General features: G+C 46.6%; 1 protein-coding gene across 2 annotated transcripts in view; it reads right to left on the reverse strand.

The window, feature by feature from the left end:
- The window catches only part of LOC131672046 (low density lipoprotein receptor adapter protein 1-like), a 39,190-nt gene extending 25,140 nt beyond the window's left edge, over positions 1 to 14,050 (reverse strand). For both annotated transcript variants that reach the window (XM_058948978.1, XM_058948977.1), the window contains exon 1: positions 13,887 to 14,050. In XM_058948978.1, the coding sequence (XP_058804961.1) occupies positions 13,887 to 13,932 (46 nt within the window). In that variant the 5' untranslated portion in view covers positions 13,933 to 14,050. The remainder of the gene's footprint in view (positions 1 to 13,886) is intronic.
- Positions 14,051 to 20,785: the final 6,735 nt, after the last annotated feature.

Consider the following 20,785-nt stretch of genomic DNA (forward strand, 5'->3'; position numbering starts at 1 on the left):
GCCGGCGTCGCGCGGGATTTCACGGGTAAAAGGAGCTCCCAGCGCCAGCGCCTTTAGGCTCAAGCTCCTCCAGGGAAAGAATACGTCGTCCTCGCGGCTAGGAATATTTTTCCAAACGGAAACTCTTTCGCGTTGCTTGCCACAGCCAGAGCCGAGAGCTTTCCTTCCGAGGAAAATTAAACGCGGTCGTTGTTGTCGTCGTTAAGGCCGATAATGGTTATTTACAAACATTTGCCGCTCTTGCTGCAGCGAGCAGGGCGTTGCTTTACTTTGCGGTTAGCGTGAGAACGATACGTACGTAAATGCAATTACGAGTATCTCGACGTGCGTAATGTCGCACGAATAAAACAAAAGACGGCGTTATTTTTTAGCTCGAAAAAGGAACGATGAAATATTCATGCGCGTTATTCCAGTCAGTTCGCAAACTTAGTTTCTAGTTCACTCGAATGCTCCGCAAACACGTATGTCAAATCGAACTATAAACCAAGTTGGAATTTTTGTTCGAAAGTGCATACGTGACGTGGTATTTGTACTTGCGTCAGTCTTTCGATTTTTTTATACTTGCGGAGAATCAGATTGAAGCGACTGGTCGGTCGAATTTACTCGTTTGTTCGCATTGATCTCGTACACAGTCGTGAATATTGTCGACGATAATTATTTTGCGACGGAAAAGACTCGTCTGATTGTGCATGTTATTTTTCACACTTTTGGCTACTGGGCGTTTTTCGCAAATGGCTTTTATATACAAAAGACGATATTATCACATATCACGTTTCACTTGGCACTCAGCTAAGAACTTGAAAGCGGATTATGTAGCCTACGAAATTTCGCAACTCTGCTTGTACAAGTAAATAAAATGTATTTTAAGTTCAAAGATTACCCGTGACATGTGAAAACAATTGAAAATGAAGAAATGTAGATAGTGTCTGAGGTGATTCGTGCATGATCCATCTACGCATGTATCGCAAAAGATAACGAGGAAACATTTGAAAATTCCGCCAATTAAAGATTATTGTCGCACTTAGATCAATTGCAATTTAAGCAATTGAGAAAGAAAGCACGTCCATTCCGCCCAGGTGTAAGCTATCTGTCACTATGTAGCGAATGCGTGACGCGAGCATCGATTAAAGTGTCAATTACTGTTTTTCTCGACGTCGCGCCGTCGTCGCGACGAGATTTCACCGCTGAAGGATGCCTTGCCCGCCGGGTATTTCACTCTTGGAGAAATAACCGTCCCACGCGGCTTGTAATAATCTTCCTCGAACTCGCGTCTGCATCGCGACTTGTCAACAGAGCAAGTTTATCGCTGCGCAGCGCTCTGTTTGCAATTGTGCATAGCGGCGAGACTTGATGAGCTTGTTCGGCATACGTGTATAAACTTGTAATGGAAAAATCACGTTTGATTAGTTGTTAATCGAGGATCGCGAACGACCGAACCCTGAAAATGAAAAGCCAAGTATTTCGAGCGAAAATAATCGAGCCGCGGGCAGCCATCATTTTGGTGGTTCAAAGCCACCGCCGCTGCCATCTCATCAGTGAAAAGAATTCGCTTCGTACCGCAGGGGTGGCAGCAGGGTGCCACTATTGTTGGTCGTCTGTAATGAAAAATGGAAGAATAGCGCGCAAAAATAATACAGCAATATCGACAACGACGTAAAATAGGAGAAAGAAAAGACCCGTCCTCTGAAAAATTAGGAATTCCTGGCACGGTTTCAATCCTCCTTGACGGACAATATATCGTCTCATCGATTTGCTCCTGCCCAATTTAACGCACGGATCCGCATAGAATCAAAAATCGGAGGTGCAGTCTCTCGAAATCCCAGGCAAATGTCATTTCGCTGCAGCGCCGCGCAAATATGGAACATTTTTTTCCGCGGAAATCAAAGTGAATGTAATGTGCACGCGCCGCGCAGGTTAGTGAAAGCTTTTTCGCCTCTGTCAGATTCATTGAAGGCTTATTTTCTGCGGAATGACGTTTCCCATCGCGGCAAGGTTTTTTTTGTAAGCCCGGGGGAGGATTGTCGAAGAGTTTCTGAATCCGCGCGTTCGAGATGAAAAAATTTTTTTTTCGCGCCACGTTGCGCTTGACACGCGCGGGCTTCGCGTGGTTGTCTTTTTTTTTTTTTCTTTTTTTTTTGAGTGACGCGTCGCTCTACGTCAAGTGCGTTCACTAAACGAGGAGAATCGAGAGGAACGCAATAAATTCGTATTTTCGGATATATAAATGGTTTGTTCGGGCGTTCTTTCGATTGAAATATTCCTTACCCATCAAATTTTGTTTTCAATGTTCAATCACACGTTTTGGTAGAGCACTTGCGCTGTACTATATATTATTAGCATACATTTTTCATGACACCTTCCCTCAATTCGACTCTAGCAAAGGTCGTATAACTGCACTAATATCCGCGAATTCCTTTTCGTCCGATTGCCCACTCGGCAAAAGCGTTTCGCTCACCATTTGACGTTCATCCGTCGTCAGCGAAAGGAAATGTAGATAAAAGAGTGCACGCCATCGCCGCATGGCCGTTGAATAATTCTGGTAGCGTGTGTATGTGTCGTGAAACGAGGACGAACCCAAACAAATCAGCACATAAATATACCGGCGTCTTAGCATCTCGGCAAAACTTACATTCACCGACGAGGAAGTAGAAGAAGAAGAAGAAGAAGAAGAAGAAGAAGAAGAAGAACGAGGTACAAAAGAAGAAACAAAACGTCATCGTCGCGCGTATAGCTTTTGTTGAAGTGTTTGTATTTTCGCTCGACTACTAGCGACTGCGCCCGTCCGTGTATATATACTCGAACAAGCTAATATATATTCTTCTCGGACTGCCGGTTTGCCCGGGAGAAAAATGTCACAATGCTATCTCGCACGTGCAGGGTGTATGTATATATATATAGCAGCGCACCACTCTCAAAGTAAAAAGTCACGTCGGAGCTAGGGAGGAAGGCTTTTCCCACCGAGAGACAGAGTAAAAAACTCTCCACTGAACGTACACTAGACTAAGAAGACTAGAAGGATGAGGGCTAAACGACGGCGGAGTAGTCTTTTTGACGGCCCTCGGCCGCTTAGAGAATTTAGAAGCTCGAGTGTACGCTAACTACTTGATTGGATTAACGGCATCGGAGCGAGCTCGTGCTCTTTGTCCAGGATCCACTGCCAACTGACCGACAGCTCGAGAGTCATTACGACGCTCAGAATCGAGCCTTCCCTGATAGGGAAATTCATTCAGTCAACGAGCTTTCGTGTTAAACTTAACGCCTGTAAATATATAAACCCCGTCGCTTCGTCGACACGACCTCCCCTCATCGACTGCTTACAACTTTCATTTTTATTTATTTCAATTCTATTGCGGCAACGCAAACTTGATGTACGCGAATGAATTTTGACTCGGGGCTCGTAAGCGTTGTTTGTGTTTTTAATCGAAAGCATAAACAATGCGATCCTATATAACCTATCCACATATAGGTCATATTTTATTTTTAGTTTTTTTTCTTTTCATTCGAGATTGACCGTAAAAAAAACTATAGGATAAAATCAACGTACCGTCCGTGAGTATTCCCTGTATATTAAATATTCGTCGAGCAGAAAATTGGAAAAAATACGAATGTGCTACTGCCTTACGCGCGTTACATAACCAACAGTATTACAGGGAAAAACGCGATACTGGTAATGTGACATTTTATAAAAATCAGGTTCCACGGAAAACAAATGTAACGATATAAAAAAGTCGAGCAGATGCCGTACGTACTTTTACATAACCGGCATACCAAATATTGAGCGAGCGTAGTATTGAGTCGTATTGGCTGTTGCCAATACGGAAACCCGGGGAGCTCTCGTGTGGTCGTCCTCATCATATCCGCGCATCTCGCGTGGACGAGCGGCTGCAGGCGTGAGCACGAGCACGATATTAAAAGCCATTAAGGATTTGCATAGGTATGCGGGCTGAGACCCATTGCTTGTTAGTTGCCTCGAGAGATGAGCAGCTGCCAAGCAAATTCGATTTCAGTCGCCTGCGGCTCTTCAATTTTATTTCATATCCCGGCAAATTGCATTTTTACCGCTCGTGGGAACTCGTGCCCCCTCTGCCGCCCCTCTATCTTTCGATATTCAATTTCATCAGCATTTCAGCAGCGGCACCTCCCGGGACTTTGGCCACATCTCGCGAATGAGCCTTCAGGAATTTCCGACGTGTTATCAGTGCTGCCATCGAGACTTGGGTGTGCAGCTCTGCGGTACTGCGTAACTTTAATCACGTAAGTTTTAAGTGCGCGAGCGACGCGCTGGCTCGAGCTTAAGATTTAGGGCTATAAAAAGAGAAGCTGCGAGTGAAATTATCGAGTAACCGCCTACAACCGTACTCCAAGTATATTCAATTATTCGACGCGCGATAAATTATCGAACTGCGACAATTGCGATCCACGCTCGAATTTTGTCGTGGAATAGAAAATAGAATCTCTCTCGCACTCTCTGTTTCGCAGCGAATCTCGACCGGCGCTGCCGACGCGTGATCTCTCCGCTGTTTCGGTGCACCGGCAGAACGTGAACCGTCGAATCCCCGTGGACCGCGGAAAAAAATGTACTCGCGACACGATGAATTTACATCCGTCGGCACGGTCGCGCTTCGCGTGCACACGCGATTAATGCTCAGGTTCAGCGAGTCAGGAAGGGGCTCTAATGCACTCCTATCTCCGGCGGCGCGAGCGCTAATTCGATTTGAAAAACGCGCGTCTCTCGCGCGCAAGCCCGTAGCGATAAATTTGCGAAAAGCGCACGGCCTTTTCACGGCTCGCCGCCGCCGCCGCGCTTTCGCCGCGAGAATTCAAAATCGGATTAGGGTTGCTGCGCCTGCAGAAAGTTTCGCCCTCGCGCGTACTGCGTGCGTTTTCATCCGGGTTTCAATGTTTCAAGTGGCAGCATCTATCCTTTTGATAAATAATTCGGCTGGCGTTATCACCGACGCGCGTATCGTTCTCGCGTCTTCGGGAATTGAATAAGTTAGGAGGGAGCAACGGGTTCTAGGATATCACATGTATTGCTGCTAAACAGCGAGGGGCCTCTGTGCGGGCTTAATCTCGCCGATGAGAACCCTATTAAGGGATGGAGGCTGGATTAAAGCCGTGTGCCAGTTTCATAGGCTACAGTAAAGCGGCCGAGATAACTCTTTTTTTACCACTTTCGCATTAGCATCTTCTCCCCCTTCTCTCTCTCTCTCTCTCTCTCTCTCTCTCGCTCTATCCCTCTCGTACCTTCGAGGATAAGGTTATTTATAAGAGTCGGGAGGCTCTATTATTTCTCTCTTGGGTATACATATCGAGTGGCAACGGCGAGAGTGTTTGTGTCGCGGGCGCCTCCTCGATTTATACGGGGAAAGCGGGGTATTACATCAAGCGATTTCATCGATTTCCTTCTGCTCAGCCGAGAGATAGTTCCGCGCGAAATATACCCTCTGCCGCTCGGATTCTTTTTTTTCCTTCTTTTTACGCCCAGAGATTGCACGAGCTTCGAGGATGTGAAAGGATGCGCGATCTTCTTTTCCTCTCTTCTTTTCAAGCTCCAAACGCACGTAGAAGTGATTTTTATTTGAAGTGGGAGAAATTTCGCCACCGTGCTTCTTTTTTCAGAGACTTCATTTGAATTTGCGCATAATTATCAAATTTGAGTTCTATACTTGAGAAGTTACACACCTGTTGGCGAATATTTACATTTTCAATCGCTCAACTTTTGTAGAAGCGTTCAAAAATATATGTCACCTTGAATTTGACAACTGAAATAGAGAATTTTCTTGTGCATTGACGCAATACAGCGACACGTAGAAAATTTATATTCAAATGCAATTGCGTGGATTCATTGATATATTAGCTTTAGCGAATCGAAATTTACGTTTGTAAAGAAAAGTTTGGAAAGCTGACATATAAATTAGAAAGCGAGTTGCAAGTCGCATCTAAAATCATAGCATTCGATAGGAAGCAACCAATTCATCGGCAAGAAGGAGCGAGAGTATAAAGAGGAGGTTGGAAGCCGCAGTTAGCTCGAAAATTACAACTACGATTAAGGTGTGCGAGAAAGTAGTATGGGTGAGTCTAGTGTCTAGTCACCGAGGCGCGCGTTCTCGCATTCGGTGGTGTCTGGTTGCTAAGCGACGACAGGGACAGAGAGAGAGAGAGAGAGAGTAAGCGAGAAAGCTCGAGCCTTCTTTCTTCTCCTCGCGCGACTGCAGGCGTCGTTGTTTGAAAGTTGGCGCTAACCCCCCTCCCCCTTCTTTCTCTTCGAGCCGAGCTGTTCATAGCCCCGCGCGGCTTTTCAACGCGCTCTAATTGGCAGTTGCCCTCTCTTGTATACATTTCAATTTTACTCGAGCTCGCCGATTCTTTTTTCTCCCTGTGCCTCCCTCTCCATCTCCCTTTTTCATTCGCGGATTATCACCGCTTTTTGTGGCCGCTTTGACTGTCTTTCCATTTTTATTTCTTTCCTTTTTGTATACTTTCGGCTTCGGCAGTCCTGGATTTTCAACGTTAATGAAGATTGTGCTGTCGTTGATCACGTGGGATAGGCGAGAATATTAACATTGCGCCGACGTGCGTTTGCGACGCGGCAATTTTAATATCCCCGGCAATGAATTTTCGTATGGAAATACGGTGATGGATGTGGGCGCGTCGATAATTTTGAAATATTCATGTTTAATATCCGTTGTTGCGGACGAGGCGCGCGAAGGGATGGCACGAAGAGACGGCTTTTTTTTGGTTGCTGGCGAACACTCGACACGATTATTTTTGTCTCGTCCGTCGAACTTTCCACGACAAACAGACCAGTGGACTCGCTCGACAAAATTTTCCCGCTCGACTTTCGCATAATATACATCAGCGCTAACGAGCGCAAACTCACTGCTTTCTGCTCTTCGTTATAAATATTTGAATGATCCTTGTTTGCTCAGGTTTTTCATTAAAAATCGCGAGCATTAAACCCCCCCCCCCTCCGCAAACGATCGTGTGTGTGTGTGTGTGTGACTGGTAAACGTACGGATGGATAATATGATAAAAGAAGTCTTGATTAATCCAAATACTGAAATGCCAAATAATATGTAAAAGCATGTTCATTATCCATTCTGCCGAGCGAAGTCCTGCCAATGTAATTAAATTTCGAGTTACAACTCACAAAGCAAGCGAAACTTCTCAGTTTTAATTGCTCCAAAGATTATCGTCCGAACGCACCAACAAGATTAATTAAAATCTGTCGGTTGGCAGCATCAATGGTCGAGGGCAGCGCAGAAAAATGTAGCGAGCGAGCGGTGCGAAATCAGGACGCGCGAATCTACGCGAAGCCCAATTAGTGTAATAATTCGACGTGGGAACTGCGCTAATTACAAGCCCGTTTCGAGAAGCGGAAGCGAATCGCGTGGCGTCTATTTTTGCCGGGTATGCTATCGGCGCGAGTATTTACAGCAAGCATTTGCATCGAAGGAGCGACGCGCGGATGAAAATAGCGGGGCGCGCCTGTGCGTGCGATATTCAAATGTGCCGGCGCGCCGGTCTGCCCACAGTGATTTATATTCGGAGGAAGCGTTTTTCGCGCGCGATAGCGTTTTCGCGTCTGCAGCACGGCCCCGTCGGCTCGCGCCGCGCGTCCCCGTGCGCCCGAGTCCGAGTTTTCGTTGTCTACTCGCAGATGCAATTCGGCGAGCGGCAGAAGGGCCAAGTTCAAAGGAAGACGAGCGTAGTCGTAAATCGTTAATGGTAGCTACAGTACCCAGCGCCGGCGGCCGGTCGAATTACACGCTCGGCCGACAAGAGACGAGCAAAATTCGGGACGCTATATCGTTGTGCGCCGGCATTGTGCGGACACAGCGTTATGGAATAATAACGACGAGCGAGGGTGAGAGAGAGAAAGAGAGAGAGAGATGCGAGCGACGTGCAAGAGCAAGCAGCGCGCTTGCGATCGCGATACACTTCCGCTTGTGAACCGTGTAATCGGCCACGAGCGTATCGCAGGTGGAATTGTCCCGCGCGTGTTCTGCGCATTCGTTGCTCTAGAAATTAACCGTCGGAGCCTGGAAAAAGAAAAAAGCTAGCTTGGTCGGCAAGCCAAACTTAATTTGCCTCCAACAATTGGAATCTCGATCGCTTTTCCCAGCGTCTGTTTTTCTTTTGTTTGCAATAATCGGAGCGCCGCGTGCGCGCAAATCTCTCAAATACGCACGCGACGCGCGAAATTCTATATTCCGTACGAAATCATCAAAAGGCAGTCGTACAACTTCAGCCTTTCTATGAAACGACCCTGTTCTTTCACGTTTGTTTCTCGTACAAAAATCTGATATTCGGAAAGATTAAATTGCCGTTTCGGTGTCGGGAATAAAAACCAAACTGCGACGAGTTGGCGGATCCAGCGTCCGCGTGCGCGTCCGTGTCGACATAAAAATCTCGTTCATATGTAACAGTCGACATTGGAATTCGACTGCACGCGACGTGGATAAATCCTTGCGAATGCTTTAGCGCTCGAAACCTTTTCGGCTTTGTTGTGAAATTGATAAGAGCCTATTTTTTTTTTAGCAGCACGCGGAACAACAATTCCCGAGTGTTTTTTTGCCTCTTCGTCATCGAAGATAACGAGATCGAGTTTGCCACGCGTCTTTACACAGAGATTATTATGCGCCGGAGGGATGATTCAAGATAGTTAGGAGCCTCTCGAAGGCGGGCTAGGAGCGCAATATGATTTCTCTTTGTCGGGATAAGCCGGCAGCGCGATGCACCTCAAGAGCAGCGTCAGACACGTTGTACCTAAGTAATTACCTCATCAACGCTATTTAATTGTAAATAAACTCGCTTTCGTTTCACTTTGCCGTTAGCGCCATTAATTTCATTTGAAAACATGGCTATCCCGATTGCGTGTTTGTCGGATTGTCGATTTCTACTCCTAGGACACGAAGTTACGCGTGGAAATGGAGGAAGCTGCCGAGAATGCTCATTAAAGCTTGTATTTTGCCAGTTGCTATCGATTTATGTAAATACCTCGAAGGCGTACGAGACAAGAGACAAGACAGAGGGAGAGAAAAACCTTTGCCATCTTGGAATCTGGCCAAAGGTACCAGGTGTCACGAACGTCCGTCGCTTGGAAAAGCTCGCGTGCTCGCTCGCGCGCATGGCTGGCATCGCACATTTATGACACGACAATTGTCGGTGGGACTTTTTGCTCTCTCGCTCTCTCCAAGACAAACGCTGTTAATGCTAACGAGATCTCCTCGCTTTTTGCGCACGTGTCGATACGACGACCAGCGTAGGACAATGGGATTTCCGCGGACGGTCGACCTGCAACGTTAATGCTACGACTGACGAGATTTGACAAAATTGATTTTTCGTCGTGTATAGTCTTTTTTTATGCACATATGAGCTCTTTATACGATTAGAGAGCATACAGTGTTTCATAGAAAGTATTTTGCGTTTATTTTACGTATTATTGTGATCACACTAACGATATCTTAGAGACTACTATATATTTGATAAAATCGAATCAGTGCGGAAAACTTCGTACTTAATCACGATCGCAGAAGTGCGAAAAATCAATGCAACGCGACGAGGAAGGTTGATATGTGAATGTTACAAATCGCTCTAAAGTTGCGTTGATCATCGATTCAAATTGAATGTGACTGACGAGCGCAAAAAACAAGATAATTTTAAGGAGATTGCCCGCGAAAGCAAGCTTCAGTTCAAAATGTCATGCCGAGTATGGCAAGTAAAACGCCAACTCGTGTAAGCACGCCGAGAGGATTATTTTACATAGCGCTCCTATTTATCAGGATTAATTAGACAGTGCGCGTAATGCACGCGGATGCTATATTCGTCTTCGCATTACAGAAAATTTCTATGCTGCGTACTCGTTATAGTTCAGCGCGTTAAAGCAAGTACCTTTAGGGGATGAATAGGCACGGGTTGCAGAATCAAATTTTCAAAAAGCGCGATCACTCGAAATGTCGTAACGAGTGCGCCGAGCGGGCAAACAAGATTGAGCGAAAACGTCAAAGGCGAGTGTCCCGCGCTGTAACTTCATTACTGCACAGGACGAGAGCTCAGTGCTGCCTTTGTATTTACGCCGCAAGTTCACTTGCCGCAAACGTCATTACGACATCGTCGACCGAACAAGATTAATACAGCCGGCAACTTCCGTAAAGTGGCTTCTTAACCGACAAGTCCGGACCTCCGTAACATTCATTTTTTTTCAATTCCCATTTTTTTTTCTTCCCCTCGCCAACCTCTCCGCCCCGCTCGCTTCGGCAAATTAGCGCGCTCAAGCTAAACTCATTCAAGTTCGTACCCATGGTGGCTGCCTCTTGTAAATATCATCCAAAACACTTTTCGGTCGAGAAAAAAGCTTTGGGAAAAAGGCTAGCGTAGACCGAGTAAATCAAAGCAAGTTTCGCCGAGCCGCCTGCCAGGAGAATTTATGGGTCGCGCGCGAGACAGACGAAAAAAAAAATCACCAATAATATTTCGCCCAAGTGCCAGTTCAGTTTTTGTCAGTCACGAGTGGCCTCTGGGACCTCGCGAAGAAAGCCTCTCTAAATTTTTCTCCTCGGCTGACCTCGCTCTCTGCACTCTCGGATATCTCGGTCCGTCTGCCGCTGAGCAGCCTTAATACTTGAAGCTGATGTCACACGTACGTGCGTCATAGCGGCTGGTAATGATCCGGGCGCCAGGTAAAATCAAGCGTTAACTTTTCACGAGGCAGCTACGCCAGAGAGTAGCTTCACCACTCCGCTATTTTACGAGGCCAGTGCAATATTTAGTGTTAATGCTTCCGTGAAATGGATACGCAAGGTAACCCGGGGAAGGAAAAAAAAGTGTCAGAGTAGACGCCGCCGTCGTCGTCGTCGTCGTCGCCGCACGGTCTGGCCGTAATCGGATTACTCTACTTTAAAATAAAACGGGCGTGACTGCGCGACGACGCTCCATTTCAAGTTCCTTTCTTTATTTTTTTTAAATAAAAATTATTTTGCCGCGCACGGCGATCGGTAAATTCTGTCTAACCGACGGCGGACGTCAATTGGCATTGTTATGAAATCGAATCATGTTGCTGTGTGCTGCACACCCTAGAGAAATTACTTTACAACGAATGCAACGGCATCAAAGTGTAGCGTGAATATCGTACGATAATTTACGATGGCTTTATTGCGATAAATTATTGATTCTAATGCAATAACCTAACAAATTGGATCAATTGAGTCGAATAATATAAAATAGTTATATTTGTATCGTAAGCTATAATGAATATCCGGATTTTTAATGAATATGTGGCGGTGAATATGAACCGACAATGTATCAATGCTTGTATTTCCTTGCAAATGGTATATCCAAATATGAAACTGTATTTATCTAAATATAGTTGCATTGCTTACAGCGTAACTACTTGCATTGTGCATAGAAATACCGTGAATGTGTGGGCTTCCGTTGATCGAATCGAGGAATGAAATATGTTCGGATAGTGAATTTGCCACAATGTGTGTGATGAGAACATCACGTACAAGATCACTACAAAACTTCTCGAAAAGAAATCTCCGCGACAATTCTGTTAATGCTGTCCCCTTGGTGACTATCTAGTTGATGCGTCGTATCGCCGCAAGCATGGGCTTCGATTAGTGGCCAGTCGCCAAAGCCTAATTCAATAGGCAAACTTGACACGAGTAAAATCGCAGAATAGCCGGAGGCTTAGTCGATCGGAGCTAGCTCTGCAGGACCTCTTTTGAGCGTACATAATGCAGCGCTCTTCCTTTATCTCCACTCCACTTAGTATCGTTATCTGTGGCTCTGGCGTCCGTCTAAGTCACGTCGCGCGCGCGCTCGCGCTTTAATTGAGAGACGCGCCCGGCGTTCGAGAATTATTTTCTCTAGCCCGCGTTAAAGTACAGACTGTGTGAAAGAGAGAGAGAGAGAGAGAGAGACCTGGCGCGGGTATAATGCGGTTAGCCTCCCGTGATCTATAGCTAGCGGAACATACTCTACCTGCGGTCGCCATTGTCTTCCATGGACTTGCTGCTGTTCTGCAGTATCTAAATGTCCAAATGGACGGACTAATCATGCCCCCCCCCCCCCCCGCCACCTCCACCGCCAATCCTCTTAGAGAGCTTCCGATGCAATAAACATTCGGTTTTTGTTTGCTTTTACCTTTATTTTTGTTTATTTTTAACGAAATTAACGGAATATTTGTGAGGATTCACCCAACTTTTGGTGCTTGCTAATTTACTGTTCATCTCAATTTTAATTTACGTGAAAACATCAATATGTCTCGTGAAATTGAGTTTTAATAATTTTGCCAATTATTAATGATGTAAAGGAAAAAATGACGAATTACGCCAGGCAAAATTTTCGTTTTCCTCTGATATTTCAATGAAGTGTAACATCTCTAATGGATAAAACAATGTATGAATTTATTAGCAAGAAGCGAAGTAGCACTGTACGTGGAAAAAAGAAATAATGTCTATTTCAAGTGCCTCATTTATAGTAGAGCGAGTATTAAAAAAGTAATCGATGATTAATGGGTTTCTCGAGAAAACGTTATTATTTTCTAAGAAGTCCTAAGAATTTCAGATTATCGCTTAAGCGACTAATTCAGAGTTTTAATTTTAGCACTACATTCATATGTAAAGATATCATCAAGAGGAACCTGAAAAGCCGTATTTGCATTTCTAAAAAGCTTCATAATCTCCTGCAGCCTTTTAAACTAAGCCGTGCGGCAATCGAAAAAGAAGTAGGTATAAGTCCACTTTTGAAAGTCTGCCTCTAATTAGAGAATCGGCCAATAACGCGCTTACACGAGGCTGCGAAAGTTTCGCGAACGTAATTTCCATTTTACGGCCGAGCTGATTCTCTCTGGGACATTTGTTTCGTCGCGTTCTGTTTTTCGTCGCGCGCTCGCCGAAAAACCAGACGCGAAAAAACGCTCGACATTGTAATGATGTCACGTACCTTCAACTCCCCCGCACGCCTGACGTTTAACTCAATTAAGCGCTCCGAGCTAATTTTGCGCCGCGCAAAATTTAATGCCCGTCTCCATCTTTTCCGAAGAATTTTCCAGCTTGAAACGCCGCTCAACTGTTCTCTACCCGCACCGAGCTAATGAAGCGCAGCGAAATGTGCAGAATTATTTTGCACGTTATTTTCTGTGAACCGCGGCAATATCAATTCGCACCATCGACATTCCCGTTCGCACAAGAAAGAGGTGCTGCCAGAAACACACTGCTCTTCGAAGCATTATTTTATCGCTCATATGTCTATTGCAAACGTCCGGCGTTGCCATTGAGTGCGCCGTAACCAGATCGCCGAACAACCGAGCACAAAACAATGTAGCGTCTCACGGTACGTTTATTTACAAAAGCATGGTACATTTGCTAATGAGCCCATATCTCGAATTAACGCGCGGGCCGGCAAACAAAAGGTCCGACTCCGGCGCGCGCCGTGCAAATAAACTTAATTTCGTGCAAACAGCCAACTTGCAGTACACAACGCGATCCCTTTACGCATTCCCAGCTTTGATCTGCAACTGTGCGGGAGTCCAGCCGCGAGTGCCGCGCGGCTATATATGGTCTTGCGATTCTCTTAGACGGGAGGCAAAATCGAAAGCAACATTATCGGGGGGAAATTCATCGCATTCGTGGCGCGATCGCGACGGCGCTCCGGAGGGGAGAAATTCCAGCGAGGCGTGCAGCGGAATACAAGAAAAACATGGGAATTTCATAATAGCAGCTCGCGAGCGCGCAAAGCATCGCGGCCGTAAATTCCTCCCAAATCCGCTTCTCCCTCGCCGTCGCAGCTCGGCAACTGGTCTCGCGACGCAAAACCATCGCCGCCGTCGCAAAGGCCACGCGCTCGCTCTCGCGCGGTCATCCCTAACGCGCACTTACTTTTGTGCTTGGAATTGCTCCTCCACAGGCCCCGTAGAAATGACATGTCGAGTCGCGCTGAAAGCCGGCACAATTACACTTGGCCTCGCACTGTCTTAAGCCTGCTATCTGTCGGGTGTGCGTGCGCGCGCAGCGTACAGCCACGGCAAAAGCTCCGCACGGCGTCGCGGCCAGACGCGTTCTGGAGACTGGATGCTGCTGGCTGCTGTAACCTCCTGCACGATGGTCGATGCGCACCCCTGACTGCGCTGCTCTTCGCAGTCCTCTCTCTCCCCTCCGTCTCTCTGTTGTTTTTCTCTTCGCGCGCGACGTCGTCGCCACCCCGGAATATTATGATCCGAGGAAGCCTGCGGCGGTACATGCAAAATTTTCATCGTTTTTCCGGCGTAACGAGAGGTTTTCCTCGACAGATCTGCTCGTCGTTGCAACATGCCAGTTACGTGTCGTACGTGTGTCGATCGACGGCGTGCGACTACGCGCGGACACGTTGCCTTGTTGACATCGCGACACTTGCTGTGTAGAGCTATTTTCCGTCTGACGTATTTTTAAAGCTTTGTAGCTTAAAAAAATTTTTTTCGAAGAGAGCGAAAGAGAGAGAGAGAGAGAGAGAGAGAGAGAGAGTGAGAGCAATTAGCTGGCCGGGACGATGTGTATTTAATCAGAGTAGCCTTTTAGGCGTTGATTGGATATTCCCATGAGAGGAAGCTGGCCAAATTGATTTTGGCAATTTGCTCCCTCGCACTCACTCGTCGGTACACTATAAATTGCCCGGATTAAAGAATTCTTTTTTCTTTCTTTTTTTTAACCTCGCGGGAAAGAAAGGGGAAACGCCTACGGGGACCGGCGCTCCCGAGCAAATATTGAACTCGCGATAGCATTTCGGATGTTTGACCATCGACGCATAACCGTCGTCGTCGCGGAAATGCTCGATCTTTCTTGGGAAACGCTCGACTTGCCTTCTGACGCACGTAAACGCGCATCGGCGGGCGTGCATTGTATTCCCGATGCATTGACCGCGCGAGAATTCGCCGGCAACCGCGATCCCGCGGCCCAAACGTCAATTTATTCTCGCGCTCACGGCGAGCGGCCGCGCGACTCGCGCCGAGGCGCGGCGAATTCACCTTGCGATAAATCGCCTTCGGAATTCGCGCGGGCGTCTGCGCGTGTGCTGCAAAATTGCCAAGCCACGCAAGCTTGGCTCCTTCGAGGCGCCGTCGTGCCCGCGCGTTTTTCTCTTATTTGGCCGGAGGCCCGCGCGCTTTTTGTCGGGTATTATTCGAATTATGTAACGACGGGATGCGCCGGAGCCGTTCGCGTATCCTGAATATTTCATTCCGTCGGCAGAACGAGAGACGAAACGTAAAAGTATGGTCTCTGCGACTAATTAACTTTTCACGCGCGCGTCCATGTTTTCATCTGGTCTATAAATAATTATGGCGAAGTGCAATATTAACGAACACTTTTGTATCGAACCTTCGTCGAATATTGACAAGCAATTTGATTCAACTCGTTAATAATATGAGCTGCCGCTGAATTCGCAATCGGCCAATAATCAGAGAGGCGCATAACGCGATTGTGTATCCACGAGTATCCTAAATCATTACGAATGTCGCTGCGCGCGCACGCAGGTGTATAGGTGTAGTGCACGCGCGAAACACCTGCAGGGCGCTTCATCTCGTCAATATGTCAAGCCCATGAATTTGCTTGAAGCACGGCACGTGAAATTTTGTCACGCACTCTGGCAGAGACAGACAGAGAGAGAGAGAGAGAGAGAGGAAAATGTCGCTCGGCGATAATCGAAGTAGGTGCAGTAACGTGCACTCCCGTCTCGCTGCTCGTTGGAGTCGGCCGAAGTAAATCTCCATTATCTTGGCCGGAGAGTGATTAAAAGCGCCATTGAGCTTGCCGGAAGCCGAGGCGAAGGGCAGCGCCGGCGCAGGCCGCAGTCATCGGGCGAAAAACTTTATCGGCGGAGTACGTGCGCGGAGTGCGTGGCTGCGCGCGAGCGTGGATGATGCGGGAGATCCGTTGGATTGTCTTCGCTGCTTGTCGAGACAGTGCGCGCCGTGCTGCGCAGCGGGAAACGGCGGTGGCGCAACCTCGTACTCGCGAGCTAATCGGCGCCAGCCGATATCTGGGGGCCTATGTGTCATCGGGATCTTTATTTATCGAGCGCGCTTGACGTCGACGATCATATCGAGCGAGGGAAAAGTTTCAGCGAGGAAAACGACGCGCTATCTGGTCTTCGTAGCCGCGAGCGACCGAACGAAAGATTTCGCATAGTTGGTCGGGCTTATTGCGTCGCGCGAGATCCATTTAATATCGGATGAGCGATGATCTTTTATTCCCGCTCGCGCGCAAGGTTCTGCGATTTCAATTTCAATTTCGCGGCAACTATTCCAATAACGTATCCGTTGTCCTTAGCCTCGCCGCTGCCGAGTTGGCCGAATGAACTTTCGGCACCTCCCGTAAAAATCCTCGCGGCCGCGCGACAATCGGCCGCGCGCAGTAAAGGTCTCGCGCGGCTCTCCCGCGATAACAATTTTAATGAAACGCTTGTTGTTATCTCGGCCGGGGCCGCGACCAACGGACGGAAGGGATGGCCGGCAAAACGGCTTGGCCGCGAGGGCGGCGTAGCGCAAGAGAGAAAAAGTAGGGCTTAACTCTGGATAAATAAGGCCACCGCAGAGTAAATGCCGGCCGAGCCACGGGGGATGCGCGCCGGCACGAGTTGGCACGTTAATTAACGCCGGGCGTTATTGCGCGATTAGCGGGAGAAAAATGTCGGCCGCTCGCGTGCTCGGCTGGCCCTTTCTCCTCTCGCTTCCCCATCCGGCTTGGCGCGCCGGCCAATTTCGCGAGCGCTGCCTGAAAAACAACGATGAATTCCTTATCGGCATTACGCGCGCACGATTCTTTCGCGTCGCCGTACGCCTATAGATTCTCGCATAAAAGTCGAGCACTCTGAACGAGGCATCAAGTGTTATAATACGCGATAAGGATTTCGCTCGCGATTATTCCAGAGGGCGCGATCGGTTATTGGTCGGGCCCGAGCCAATATCCGAGGAGCTTTGGCGAGATCCATAAATAACTCAATCTACTTAGTATGGCTTGTGTGCCGAAAATACCAACGAATATACATTTCACGCGAATACTCTGTTTGGCGATAAATGCATACGTTAGCGATACCTTCGCCGTGCACACCACCCATTGGATTTTACGGTGCAATGTAATCTTTTCTCGGGGACCGCAATCGATGCTCGACAAACTTGACGTTTTCCAAAGATCCAGGACGGCGTAAGTGTACAGTAGCTACTGCGTCTCGCGGTCTAATCTGATCTTCTTTGCCAGCAATTTCGACGTTTTAACCGCTTCGTACTTGCGATTATGAGCTAAGTTTATTGTATGCCATACGTACGCCAACGAGAAGTTCGTCAACCATGTTGTTAAGAACTATTTGACAATTCTACTCTAAGCATGAAACGCCATTACGCGTACTTCTCTTACCGCGCTTCACCTAAGTGATGCGATTCTGTTCACGGAGTGCGATAGCGCATTTTTTCGGCTTTTAAACATTCGTCCGATGATGAAATGCTACTCAACGAACATTCGATTTACAAAAAAACGCTCGTGGATGAAACGCTCTTTCAATTTCGATCTTTGACAGGCGCATCGCTCAATTGTTTCTTTTGTTTTACCATGAACAATAAGTTTTCCATAGAATTGAAGAAAAATGAATGGGTCCTACCAAAATTTGGCTGAAAAAGCATTGGAGAGTATCGAATCTATCGCAATCGTGATTTCTGCGTTCACGAAAGTTAGACGTAGTTAAAGATAAAAAAATGTCTTTGTAGGGATTGTCAGAAGCAGCTGCAAAAACGAAAGACGCAGCTCAATTTTCAGACAACAAAGACCTATAGAGCGGCGCAGCAAAGTAGAAATAAAGAAAGCATTCAATTTTAGCTCTTCAAGTTCCATAGATGCAAGAGAACCAATCCTGGAACTTATATAACTTACGTAAACGCCCCAATTCAATCTAAACTCAACGACCTGCACGTACGCGACGTCGAAGAAAACGACACCGGCCGCTGCAGTGTGGCCCCCGACAGCGAGAGAGCCAGCGAATAAAGGCAACGTCGGATGGATTCCCGAAAAATCAATTTGCGAGAAATCGACTGGTCGCATGCAAGTCCCGCGACTTCTGCTCACGCGTCGCTACATCTTCATTTCTAAGTCGAAAACTCGGGCGTTCGCTGTTTTCGCACATCGCGCGCCCGGCAAGTTCTTTCTCGTGTTCGCGCCGAAGTCGAGGACGAGTTACTCTGCGTCGCGCGACGATATAAGAGCGCGAATAAAGCGCGCGACGACCGGCCAAGTTTTGGCGACGACAGGCGCCAAGATGTCGTGGCCTTATTTATCCCTGACGAGGGGCTGCCGGTGCGCCCAGGCGAATGAATGGACTACTTACTTTTGCGCTGACCCCGGCGTCCGAGCTTCTTGAACGACAGTACGGCCGAGGGCTCGCGTTCTCGCGCAGCACCGTCAACGCTACATTGTCCCGGCGAGAAGTCGGCGGGCAGCGAGCGGCGGACGTTGCGATACGCGCGCCGAATGAGAAGAGGCCACTAGACTGCACGCTACGCCTTCGCTCGAGGGAGCCTTATCCGCCTTCTCTCGCCACGCGCGGCAATACGTAGATTCCCAGACGCCTCGTGCTCTTTTCCTTTCTTTTCCAGATGCTCCGGCCACGGAGATCGATCGCTCTTCCTGCGTTTATTATCCCGACTCGCTGCTCTTGTTGATGCTTGCGCCCTCGCGTACGAACTGCGCTTTGCTCTTGCGCTGCTTCTTTTCACAACGCGAATTCATCGCTAATTTGAGACAAAAAAATATTCGCATGGGCTGACTGTTATTAACCGACGGTTCATTGCAAAATAAACCGCAAATCAATTCACTAATCGATCTAATTAAATGTCGGTCAAAGTATAAGCAGAGTCATTCAGTTATACCATGCATGACTCATGTGTGAAGTGCTTTACAAAATATACCTCGTTCATTATCAAACTTTTCGAACAGTTTGTTAAATTACGATAGTGAACAAATTGTAAAACATTGAAAAGTAACCAAATAAGGACTTTCATTTTATTTCAAATTTTCTTTTCTCAAAGGTTTTTTCAATTTTCTTACTAATCAATCATTCACTGTAATCATTTTACTTGACCTGGACAAAATGTATTATATATATATGAGTGTGTTATATTTTATATCATGCTACACATGCAACCGGATAAAAGATTTATTTTTCTTACTATTTCATCATTTTGCTTTAAAAAGCATACGCTATTCATTTCACGAGAGCTTTTTATATTTCATGATTTTGTTTCTGACGTGACTTATCAAAAGCTGAATAATACTGTTGGATGCATGCTAATCAATCCTTTCTCATATGAATAAGCACAATTGTGAATCAAAAATCAATACAATAAAATTAAAAAATTGAAGAGTCCTATAAAAAACTTATTAAATTTCATTATCGATTTATAAAAATGCGACTGTTTAAAGACTCATTAAAAATTCATTTTATAATTTCACGCTATAAAAAATTTACTTAATATTCGTAGTTCAATTTCACATCACAATAATTGGTAAATGGATAACAGATGCCGAAGCACTTGAAAAAGCGCTCATACAGCTCAAAAGTTGAGCTCTCTCACTCTTTCACTTGCTCTTTCTCTCTCTCTCTCTCTCTCTCTCTCGCTCTCTCTCTCGCTCTCTCGCTCTTTCTCCCTCTTTTTCTCTCTCACTCTTTCTCGCTCTCTCGTTCTCACTCACTCTCTCTCTCGCTCTTTCTCTCGCTCTCTCTCGCTTTCTCTTTCACTCTCTCTCTCATTCTTTCTCTCACTCTTTCTCTCTCTCGCTCTTCCTCTCGCTCTCTCTCGCTCTTCCTCTCGCTCTCTCTCGCTCTTTCTCTCGCTCTCTCTTTCTCACTCACTCTCTCTCGCTTTCTCTTTCACTCTCTCTCTCTGTCATTCTTTCTTTCACTCTTTCACTCCTCCTCTCACACTTCCTCTCACTCTTTCTCTCTCACTCTCTCTTACTCTCTCTCTCTTTCTCTCTCTCTTTCTCTCTCTCTGACTCTTTCTCCGACTTGTCTCACACGTTTGCCCCTCTCCCTGCCTCTCATGTGAGATATATCAGCTGCAGCAGAAGTAATAGCTTGTCGATTTGCCACGATATCGAGTGGATATTGATGCAGTGCCACGTCAATACATAGGAAGTGACCCGAATGCTCTCGAGATATAATGTGACGGTCGTTCACGCCCAACCGGATGGTTGGTCGTTCAAACTAGTCGGTCTTTTCTTATTCTTTGGCACAACGCAAGTCGTTGCGTAACAGTATACGACGCGTATTTATGGATTGTTTCGGTGATTGAAATACGTCTGGTTTATGACGAAAACTGAATCGCCAGGTGTATAATTGCCTGTGAGATATTTCAAAAAGCGCAATAAACACGGTGTATTTTCAAGAAACTGCTATTTTTTATCATTTCACCTCGTGAAACGTTAAGCGTATAGCGATCGCTTCGTTCGAACTGTGCGAAAATATAGTCAAGGGAAAAATAAACGAAACGAGATGATCAAATACAAATGAATGTATAAATACTATGGGAAATATTGTGGACATTTTTAATCATTTCGTTGAGCTAACTATCAAACTCTCATCTTCGGATTTTCTATAACGCGTTGGACAACGATAATTTATAAAACCCATAAAATACGCGCAATATGCCATTAAATCTAATATTCAAGCCCATAATTCACGTGCAACCGGCGGTAAATAGAGTAAACCACCGTGGAAATCTTCATCGATCGGCATGTTTCCCGCATCCTGCCTTTCT

This window comes from Phymastichus coffea, unplaced genomic scaffold (genome assembly GCF_024137745.1).
Source record: "Phymastichus coffea isolate CEN01 unplaced genomic scaffold, Cenicafe_Pcof_1.1 PCOF00141, whole genome shotgun sequence".
Classification (NCBI taxonomy): domain Eukaryota; kingdom Metazoa; phylum Arthropoda; class Insecta; order Hymenoptera; family Eulophidae; genus Phymastichus; species Phymastichus coffea.